Here is a 12,016-nt window from a genome sequence, read left to right as displayed (position 1 = left end):
AAAGTATTCTTGAAATCCTAAAGCACCACTTATTTTGAAAAAAATTGAAAAGCCTAAAAAACCACTTATTATGGAACGGAGGGAGTATTTGATTTGTTTTTATTCCAAAGGTTTGGATAAGCCTAAGATACTGCCATTTACCTTGGTTTGAATTTGAGAAAGGCACCAAGGTTGGGTTTAGATTAACCAACGAGGGTTTTGGATAAATCAAGAAACTAATTTAATCTAGAGTACAATTGATGGAGGCTAAGGATAGACCAATTCATTCTTGTAACCACAATTGGATGAACTTAGTGTTCTTAGTTGAATTCATGAGAACTAACTAAGATACAACAATAACAACAACAACAACAACCACAACAACATACCCAGTGTTAATCCTGCAGGTGGGGTCTGGGGAGGGTAGGAATGTACGCGGACCTTACCCCTACCTTGTGGAGGAGAAGGTTGCTTCCGTGGAGGAGAAGGTTGTTTTCGATAGACCATCAGCTTCAAGAAAAGATACTCATTAATTGTTGGGAAACATTAATGGGTAACTAAGAATCTCATTTGTTGTTGGGAGACTCTAATTGGTAACTGAATTTCAAACAAACATTGACTTAAGCATAATTAGTGAGGTTTAGGCAATGCATTTAGTGGACTTGAATTGAGTTTGAGATCCTAGGTTCCAAATCTCTCTTGTTCCATATTCCTTGTGACCGCCATTGATAGGTTCTATTTCCTTTTTTAGTTAGTTTAAGTGTTTGGCATTGCATAGGAGGTGATAACTCATTACCTACCTGATTGTCCTATACATTGTTCCCCGTGGATTTTACCCCGACTCCCGTTGAGTATTATACTTGCAAACAACCGCCTAGTTCCTTTATAGGACATAGTTGGGCATTTTCAGCCAATTTCCAACAACACAAATCTATATGAAGAGAAAGAAGCTTCACACAGTTTTCCTAGCTTCAGGCTAACTGATGCACAAATTGATCACTCATTTGTGAGTAAGTCCTAACTTAACAACATACAAATACACCTATCAGAAAGCAGAAAAGGGATTACCAGTCTAGAAGCCACTTTCTTCCCATTTTCATCACCAGTTTCAAAAACATGCTTCAGAGACGCAGGAAGGACCTTCCAGAACTCATTAACAAACTCACTGCCCTTGCGCCGACTATTCTGCAAAATATCATTGGCCAAGTACAGAAATGAAACACGTTGCTCCCGCTGTGCAGATCTGAACGATTTATCCCACGTTTCAACGATCTGCTTGGCTTTCTTACGATATGAGATGCACCATCGTGATAAAGCTGATAATATGTTAAGGAAATCGTACCAAAGCTGAAACAAACACTCTAAAAATAGCACTTCATAATACAAAAAGTATGCTAAAGACAACAAGAACAGTGTTTCTGCTCCAAGTACAAAAATAGACTACATTAGTCACATATACGCTGAAAGAAATAATATTCCCTCCAATTATGATCGTCATTGAATATAATTTTCCCGAATAGATAGAAGTTACACTATTTTTACTACATAGGATATAGTCAATAAAAAACACTTATCAAAATAAAAAGGATATAGTCAATAAAAACACTTATCAAAATAAAAAGGATATAGTCAATAAAAAGTGTACCCATCCTGCTTAGAAAATGAACACTGGGTCTAACTCAACCATAAAAGCTTGCTGAAGTGAGGATTGCGCAACTATTTAAGGTGATTGTCTCGACCAACATGGGACACTTAACACTTCCCCGCATTCCCATACATCTAAAGCATGAACACAGCATGGGGTCCCAATATTAGGCTAACCAAGAATTGAAATCGGTTTGTCTCTACTATCAAGCTTAAACTGGATTTTTAAAAGTGGTTCATGAGAGAATATTGCTTAAGGCCATAAGGAGACAATAGCTCTCCCTCAAACATTATTAGCTATTGACACTTCTCAAATGATCTAGTCATTTTTTCTTAATCAAAAAATAAAAATGTTAAGTACATTGAATTCTACTATTTTTTATTTTTTTGACAAGGGAATCCGCAACCGCTACCTTTCGGATACGCACAGGGTAAACCCCGCTCCTGTGTAATAGCTTGCAAACCACATAGGAGAGATAACCCGCACTAGGCAAGCCCCGTGCGACGAGCTCGACTCAGAAGACAAATCCCCTACTGTTGTAGGCAGGGGGTTTCGAACCTGAGACCTCCATTATGGAAGCCCCATGCTCAACCAACTGAGCCACCCTTGCGGGTACATTGAATTCTACTATAAATTAACAAAATTAAAGACACATGTCCTCTAGTTTTAAAAAATACACTAGCCTCTCTGTAAATTGATTAAAACTTCTGATCAAATATCGGTACGATCTCATAACTTAATTATCCATGATTTTTTATATTTCTAATAGGAGGGATCAGTGTTTTAACAGGCATGGACATAAGGCGAGGTGTTTTATCTAACACGAGACGAGACGTAAGCCCCATGGATATTTAATTTTTAATAATTTATAAATTAATAAAAAAATATACAAAAATACATAAAAATTGTAGAAAATTCAAAAAAAAAATATACAATTAATAAGAAAACGTATATATCTATATAAACATGCTACCATGTGCACATACATTACAAAAGATTTTTTTTTCTTACTTGAAAAAGTGAAGGAAATAAAGATGCATTACGCCTACAACATGATTGTGATGGAACATACTTAATGTTGTAAGGCTGATTCTCTAGTTCCTAATATTCCTGATAATTCAAAGAATAAAAATGACAATAAAATAAATTTAATGTCTGAAAACGTAAAACTAAAACACAAATCACAAATAATAATTATAATACAAATTGAACATTTTCCGGAATAGAGTTCTAGCACAATATCTAAAGTGAAGTAATATCAAAAGAAATACAAAAATAAAAAATTAAACTTAAAAAATAAATTAAAGATAGCAAAAAAACTTTAAGAAAATGAAGCATAAAGAAGGAGGCTATAAGTGTGGAAGTGGAAGCAGAGCAAGCATTGGAGGATATCGTGCTTTATAGTTTGCACTTTGCAAACAGACATCCCAAGAGTATTTATCAATCAACTAACTAGCCAAAAAAAAATGAAATTAGGTTAAAACAATTGGAGAAGACCTTTGACTTTTGAGTTTTTTTAATTTGAAAATTTACCATTAGTTACCTTTTGAACATTTACCTATTAAAATAAATTAATTAAGCAATTTTGGCTCCAATTTGGGAAAGTTCTCTGGGCTTACGCCCCAAATGAACGCACACTCATGCCTAAGCATACGCCCAAATGTTGAGACTCACGCCCATGATACTTGCGCCCCGCTAGGACGCCTCGGTGCGTTTTTAGTACGTGTCGCCCCGGGACTCGCCCGAAAACCCCTTTTAAAACACTGGAGGGGATATATCTACATGGTTTTCTCGATTCACAACACGGCCAGATTTATTGTAATTTACTAGCAAAACACTGCAACAAAATTATATGATATTCAAGAACATTCTCCACTATTTCAAAGTAGAAAAATAATTACTTACCTTCTCGTGCCATATTAGATAAGAGCCCCTATTGCTAGTTGTCAACAATCAATCCCAAGAAATCCCTACTTCTTCTCTTTTTTTCCTTCAAAAGTACCCAAGCAGACAGAGATCCTTGGCTAAAGTCTCACAGACACTCAGTAACAAAGTGGTGTTTCCATATGCCAGGTCCAAGAAAAAAGAATCATGTTCATACATAAGGAGGTGTGTTCAGTAATAATTAAATAAATAGAAATTTTTCTTCTCTCACAGGTTGATAGTTTAACATTTTAGATGAAATAGCCAATTAAGTCAATCTACCCCACAAAGGTAGGGGTAAGGTCTGCGCACACCACACCCTTCCCAGAACCCACTTGCGGGATTATACTGGGTATGTTGTTGTTGTTGTTGTTGTTGGCCAATCAAGTTAATATGGTACCATTACCTCTCTGACCTAGATAGAAACTCAAATAGCTTTTTTCCACCACTACATACGGAATTGGAAAGCCTAATCCCACCTGCCCTACTAAATTTTCTTCTGAAACTGGTAACTTTGACACAAAGCCACTATTTCTCTCTCCGTTTCGTGTCCAACGCTCCTTTTTCTGACAACCAACAGCTCAAAAAGATAGCCAAAGCTGCTCCTTTTCCTGATAGACAGCTTCTCACCTCCGGTGGCTAACGTCCAACAGTTAATTGTGAAAATTAAGCACTATTAATAAATTACATTTAAAATAAGACGTTCTTTTGTAAGTATTATGTTCAAAAAAAAGATATAAGTTATAGAATTTACAAGAATTATATATGTATGAACTGTCTCTTTCTTATATACAATATGGTGAGAGCAAGCTAGAGCTCTTTTTTCACAGCACTAAATCTTATTTTTGTGAAGTAGCACCAAGATGGAGTTTAAATATGTATAATAGGGTCACAAAAGCTCACGAGCTAAGCGTTATTTTTAACCACTCTCTAAAATTATCACAATTTTAGAGGGGATATAAATTTAATTATTTACTCTAAAGAAAGAAAAAAGAATTAGTAACAAGGATAGCAGCTAAAAAAGCTCAAGTAGTTGAGTCAAGGAGTACATTGATTATGGGATTTAAGAGCTAACAACAATGGCAGTCTTTTTTATAAGAAAAAGCGAATTTAACAAGCTAATAATAGATTAAAAATTTTAAATTGGGAATGAAAAGACAATCCCTGCTACCAAGTCAATACCAAATTACTGAAAGATGAATTCTGTCACCAAAAAATAACCGAGCAATATGTGCATAAAGTATAATCTTCACAAACAAAAAGGATACATTCTATGCTTTGTTGTGAGCTGTTAAGCTTAGACAGTTTCTCTGCCAATAGCTGGCCATCAAAAGCATCGTCACCCATCCCCCAGGTGAAGTAATCTTTGGGTTATTAATCCCTGCTAATACCAGATAAACATGAAAAATATGAACTAGGAAATTGATTTTGTGAAGAATATTATCAAAGAGCAGGTTCAAAAAATCAACAATAGGAAACCAAGAAATCATGCCAATTTTAAAGATAAGACCCAAAGAGAAGTCGCATTCAATCTTCAAATTAAAGATAAAATCATGAAATAAGTATATCCCGCATTTAAGGGCCAGCCATCTCTTCAATCAATGTTGTCAAAAACATCAATTGAGTCAAACGTATGACATTCTCTCAATTTTGTTTCTTCTAAAAAAAATAAAAATAAAAAAGGTAACAGTATTCTCTCTAACTTTTTTTGCACCTAACAATTTTTGTCTTGGTAAGACATCAAATAAATTCAGTAATTTTTCACTTAGTAGTTGGACCCCAGAGAAAGGGGAAAAAAAAAATACTATCTTTCTTTTTTCTTTTTATGACGGTGGTGTCCAGGCCAGCTTGCGCAGACCTTGACTAATTTCACCAGGTACCTGCTACCTCCCACCAACACAAGTATCGAGTTATTCTCCCGTTAAGGCTAAGGCAGATGAGCAAAGTATTGGGTGGAACTGTCGATGTGCGCGCAATTTGGCCAAACAACCCTACTATTTAAAAATACAAAAAGTGGAGTGCTTAAAAAGAAGATAGATGGGAAGATCAAGGTTGCACACAATGCAAGAAGTAGAAAACCATGCCATCACAGCCCTTACCTACAAATTCAACACTCTAAGATCTCCATAAACTCTCAACACCTTGGGATGTAAGAGTTTGGGACTATATTCTTGACAAATTGTAACAAGCGTTACTAATTCCTTTGTGACTAATATTCAAGACAAATTGTAACACGCATCTGACAGTGAATTCCCAAAGAAAGGGAGAGACAACAAAGAAAAAGGTAACATACAGCCAAAATATCTCGCTCAATACAATGCATTAAGAATTCCTTTGTGACTATAGGCTACAAACTTATCTAGAAAACTAAAAAGAGCTATAGCAGTGTCATCTGAATTGTAAAAGCAAAATGCTATGAAGAAAGATCACTTACATTAAGAATTTTCAATACAACAAACAAGTGAACAACAACTACACCTCAATCCCAAACAACAGCTACAGGAATCCAACCATGTCAATCCATTTAAATCGTCTCAGATAAAACAGCAACATACCCGGTGTAATCCCACAAAGTGGGGTCTGGGGAGGGTAGATTGTGCGCAGACCTGACCCCTACCTTGGGAGACAGAGAGGTTGTTTCCGGTAGACCCCGGCACAAGCACAATAAATTCAAGGCAGTACGAAAAAAGAAATACCGGAAATGAATAAACCGTGGCAACATACTATAAAAAGCCTGATATGGCAGTCGGAAAAAAGGAGCAGTAACTAACACAAACTAATACGATAATCGAAGTACAAGAAAAACAACAAATAGAAACATCTCAGATAAAGTATTTAAAATATACTTAAAAAAAGCAGTCAAAACATCAATTTTATCAAGCATGGTAAAACCCATTCAACTCTTTTTAAACATAAATGTACCTGACTAAAAAAGAAAGTATCTCCACCTCAGTTTTTTGTTGTTTTTTCTGCACCAACTCAATAAAAACCTAAACTGTAGAAATGAAAATTTAAACTTAGATCAAAAGAAGAACAGACAAAAAAAGTATATCCCTAAAATAATAAAGGAGCATGTAAGGTTTACCTCAAATTAAAGCATCTCCAGGTTTTTTTTCAGTTGATACTGAAATTTCAAGAATCCCTAAAATAACACAACAACATTAAAGCATAATAATAAAGAACACAAATTTAATCTAATATATAATAGTAATAAATACGTATAGGAAAAGGGTCTGAGGTAAAAACCCTAATAAAGGCGTGGTTTTTACAAGGTGAAGACAGATGTGGAAACCAGTCGTTTGGGCGGAAACACACACGCTTGACACTACTATTTGGGAGAAAAATGAATTATTAGTAATGCAAAAATAGAAATAATTTTCTTTTTTTTTGTCAATATTGCTCTTTTACTTTTTCACAGACTTTTCTTAAAACTAGATATTTGAAAATGTTGGAAATATAAAATAGTTGTTGAAGAACTCATTAAAGATGAGGGCAATTTTGAAAAAGAATTATGATACATCTTTTGAACTTTGAAAAAAATCATTCATTTTGAACCATAAAGAAAGTGACAGAAATTCATTCATATTAAAAAGGAGAGAGTATTATTATTGTTGTTATTATTTTGTCAGATTATTAATGCAATCTTGGAGTATAGTTTAGTTATTGAACTGATAGGAATTTTTTATTTAATAAAAATAAGATATTCGTACCGTTGATGAAATTTAAATTTGGTGTATAGATCACATATATCATATTAAAGGATGATACAAATTCACATTGATGTGTGATTCTTTAACCTTAACTTTCATTAATCTAAGTCCCTTTCACTATGGTCTATGGGTAAGTAAGATAATGTTATAGATTGGGGCTTGGCATTTTACTTAGGTTCTCGAGTTGAAAAATTGAAATGTTTGAACTCGAGATAGATTTGACATAATAGCGAAATTTGAATATGAATTTGTGTATGTATTTTGCCTAAATTATTATAGTAAATAGTTTGATTAACAATTGATCAATGATGATTATTGGAAGATTGTGAAATTGGCCGAAATAGTCATATATAATCTGATTGATCTGATTGACGTCACTTGCGTCAATCCCACAGCTTGTAACGAGAGTTAAAATAATAGTTTAAAATGTAACTTTAGTAAGGTTTTAATCCTAAATTATGTGTTGATTTACGGATTCCTTAATGTGTTGAGCTATTTGGATTAGTTGAATCGAATTCAAGATAATTATAATCTAGAGTAATGATACAACGTAATTCACAGTCTCACACTATGTTTTGTTTTCACAGCTGAGTCTAATACATTGAGTCTCTTGCATACAAGGGTAAGGAGTGAGTTTTTCTGCACAATCTAGTATAGTAAATGTTGAGTAGCAACTTAGATCTCGTTTGTTTTTATTAAGCTTAAGACACATCTAAATGATGAAGATATTGTCTCTAGATCTGAACACTAAACTGTTTGTCTTTCAACATCTGAATATGCATAATGTATTTATTTAAATATAATAAATATACAATTCAAATAAAAAAGTAACTAAATGTTAAAAACAAATCCGAATCTAATAAAATAAAAACATTATTTGATAAAAAAAAAATGAAACATTTATATTCGCTGGTAATGATGAAGATGCTTTGTAGTGGTAGTGGTAGCGATGGTTGATGCCAGTGGCTGGTAATGGTGGTGATAGTTGTGATGGCGGAGCTGGTTGATCTTTAGTGATTGGCGTCATGGTAGCGATTGGTAGTTTTGGTGGTGGTTGTGATGGTGCAGTTGGTGATGTTAGTCATTGACGGTAGTGGTGGTGGCTGAAGAATGTGTGCTAGTTAACGAAGGTTTTGGACTGTATGTGGCAACATCCGGCCCGCATGATGGCCATAAGTGGTCGCACGTTGGCTGCCGACAATAGTTTTACTATTAAGTTTTTTTTTTTTACTTCATTCTTCACTTCTTCAAGTCCTAGCTCGACCATTCTCTCTAATATTCATCCTTCCATATCAAAGTAAGTTCCTCCTAAGTATTTCTAACGATTTCTAATCAATATACGTGAATTATAAGTGAAATCTTATGCTACCAACCTAGGGCTTTTAAGAAAACCCTTCTCAAAGGTTCAAATAGAGGTTTTTATGTTTCTCCTTCGAAGATTGGATCTTTTTTTTTAATTTTGGAGCGATTAAGATACATACGGTTTACTCTCTATGTGCGAGAATGTTATGTACTTTCCCATGCTACGTTCCTTCATGATTACTACGAATTTGCCTCAGAAATAGAGGTATGTCCTAGTTTCATGAAAAAACTTTAGATCTTCTAGAATTTAAACGATATAGCTTTGTAGTTCGTTCATGTATGTCATTCCGAACGTCGTGAACTCAGTATGTAATCTTACGCTCATGTTTGATATTCCATGAGTCTCAGTTATTAACCACGAAATGTCTATGAATAGTTAATACTCTAAATTCCATGAACAGTCTATGATTCCATATCTAATGATAGAAATGCTCAGAATCCATGTTAGAACTACAATATGATTCCCGTGTCTAGAATATGAATTATAAAATGACGAACGCATGTAATTTGGGCCCGAGACCATAGATTATGCATGTTTATACTTGGGCCCGAGGCCACAATTATATATACATATAATCGGGCCAGAGGCCACAGTTAATGAACTCATATAAGCAGGTGATTTCCCCTATATTCAGCAAGGGGTGATTGTGATTGTGATTCTTATGTTCAGTTCCAGTTATCCTTATGTTTTAGTTTCAGTTCAACGAAGGAAAATGGGAGAGCCCGTGGTGTATTGCCACATTGGCAGATAGAATCAAACTTCTAAAAGAGAATAACAATATGATAATACAACATGTGTTCAGGGAAGGAAACACTTTGGCTGGTTACTTAACTAACCTACCTTTTGATTTTGCAGATACTTCAAGATTTAAAAAAAAAAAATGATTTGCCTACAGGAAGGAAAATTATTAACTTGGACAAACAACAATTACCAAACATCAGGATCGGATCATCAAGGAACAACAACAACAAAGGAAGTCCATAAAAATCTCTGTAACTTAACTATTAATAAGGTTTTAATGGTGGTATTAGCTACAGCTCATTCCATTAAAGTCTTAGAAATAGGAAAGAAGCAGGTTTTTAAATACTATCAAAGAGTCAACAAAAAATTATAGCAATCCAACCTTCAACAAGAAAGGACATAAATATCAGATAAAGGACGCACCAAGTACATCTTACAACTCATAGTGAAATACACAAAACTCACACATGCAAGATCTTATTTTGGGGATTTCACAGAAGGATAAGAATTCTTACTTTGTTTTGAATCGATCCTAATCGGGATAGCTTATACTAATAAATTCCAGATCTGGTTCGCTCTTCGATCGGTTGAGATTCATCTTCTGCTGAGTTTGTTACAACATGGTTATGGCGTCACTGCACGAGTGATAGTTTCGAAGGTGCGATTAAAGTAAAGTCTGACCACAGAAGTTGAATATAACCTTTGAAGGTGGTTCTAATCTGGAAATCGATGAGTTCAACGCCGACGTCGTCTCTGGGAGGTTTCTCGGCTCTTTCGTTCTAGTTTATGACTCACATGTCACTAAGCCTCGATAATTTCGCACTTGTCTATGACTCACACGTCACTAAGCCTCGATAATTTCGCTCTTGTTTATGACTCACACGTCACTAAGCCTCGGTAATTTCACACCTTATTTTACTTTTTTGTATAATTGAGAAGTAAGACTAATCATTTAAATATATAGGTAAAAATTACTCATGTCGGTGCTTATAACAAATCATATTTTTTTAATTAATTACCACTAAGTAGGCCTTAGTTGTTTTATTTTATTAAAAAAATAGAGATATATACAAAAAAGATAAAAGAAAAGCATAAAAAGGAAATAAAGACAGCCGGTGGCGTTGGAACTTTCAAGAAGGTGGAGAGAATTTAGGGCGAAGTCGGTCGATATCTTCGAGGATTAGGAAACTAAACTTATGGCTGTCTTTATCTCCTTTTTATGCTTTAGTTTTTTTTTTTTTTTTTTTTTTTGTATATATCTCTATTTTAATAAAATACAACAACTAAGGCCTACTTAGTGGTAGTTAATTAAAAAAAATACGATTTGGTATAAGCGTTGATATGAGTAATTTTTACCTATGTATTTAAATGGTTAGTCTTACTTCTCAATCCTACAAAAAAAAAGTAAAATAAGGTGCAAAATTATCGAGGCTTAGTGACGTGTGAGTCATAAACAGGTGCGACATTAACTCAACAACATACCCAGTGTATCCCACAAGCGGTGTCAAGAGCGACATTAACTATGTAACTTATAAATTAAAAATGTCTAGTATTAGTTATCCCCATTTAGTACTCTTGTGTGCTAAATATGCTAAGCAAGCAAGGAGATTATTATGAAAAATAATCACTTATCGACATTGAAATCAATGATTTTTTTTATTTTTATTTTTTTGCAAAAAATCAATGATGTTATAAGCACATGATTGAGAAAATAGTTAATAGGAACAAACTTGATCTATGTTTGTAATCCAAAATTGTGAATATAATATTCCAATTTATCATATTAAAATTTGATTTGAAAAAAAGTTCTGACCTAGATATTGAATTTGCTCCAATAGATATGTTAACCTTCGCTTCCACATATACTAGATTTTCACTGTTTATATGCATATTATATTACATACCATTTGTAAATTTCTAAATATATTTTGGTATTCTTTTTTGGATATTTTTATAGTATATGTCATGTAATTTATACTCAATGCAATTAAATCAATGAATTTACCAAAAAAAAATAATTGGTCGGTAACTAATATTAGCATATCCTATTACCGACAAAGATCAAACCCTACCTTAGGTTGAAGTAGATCTAAATACTAAGATCAACTAAACTAAAACATCTCGGATTGGATCGAATAATATGTTACAATTTCAAACAGAGCAATATAGACTTTTGCAACATTATATGCAAAGATGATTTCTAGTCCTTTTTCTTTTCTCTTGCTTGAAATTTAATCAGTAGCAATAAAATGCAAGATTAATTACTTCCATAATTTCATTAATATTTTACTTCGTAATAACTCGGATATAATCCCATAGAAACTGATAAATCTTTGGCACAGAAAAAGTTGGGATATAGGATATCGTTTTCAAATAGTGTAGCAATAACAAAGGCAAAATATATTAATAGAAATACAAATTATAAGTAAAAACAAAATCATGGGTACATCATTGTTCATTTGTTTCCTCGGTATATCATTGTCCACACACGACATATAAAATAAAGAAAACTAAAACAAAGAACAATTTAGATGATTGTTTCTAATTTCTCTTTCTCAAACTCAATTATCAACGGTAATTCGATTCACTTGCCTTTCTCATGATTCGAATTTTCAATCTAGCGATGTGTGAAGGTACTCTACTACATGCAATGCT

The 12,016-nt window shown here is 33.7% G+C and overlaps 1 protein-coding gene across 6 annotated transcripts in view; it reads right to left on the bottom strand.

The window, feature by feature from the left end:
* The window catches only part of LOC132614101 (uncharacterized), a 28,367-nt gene extending 18,255 nt beyond the window's left edge, over positions 1 to 10,112 (bottom strand). Inside the window, exons 1-5 of one of the 6 annotated variants that reach the window (XM_060328458.1) lie at positions 9,877 to 10,110; positions 6,633 to 6,689; positions 6,470 to 6,542; positions 4,816 to 4,928; positions 1,048 to 1,295 (exon numbers count right to left, since the gene is read on the bottom strand). In XM_060328458.1, the coding sequence (XP_060184441.1) occupies positions 1,048 to 1,295; positions 4,816 to 4,894 (327 nt within the window). In that variant the 5' untranslated portion in view covers positions 4,895 to 4,928; positions 6,470 to 6,542; positions 6,633 to 6,689; positions 9,877 to 10,110. The other 5 variants (XM_060328459.1, XM_060328455.1, XM_060328457.1 and 2 more) reach the window with 5 other exon arrangements.
* Positions 10,113 to 12,016: the final 1,904 nt, after the last annotated feature.

Source organism: Lycium barbarum, chromosome 10 (assembly GCF_019175385.1).
Source record: "Lycium barbarum isolate Lr01 chromosome 10, ASM1917538v2, whole genome shotgun sequence".
In the NCBI taxonomy this organism is placed as follows: domain Eukaryota; kingdom Viridiplantae; phylum Streptophyta; class Magnoliopsida; order Solanales; family Solanaceae; genus Lycium; species Lycium barbarum.
This window is presented reverse-complemented; position numbering and strand designations above follow the sequence as displayed.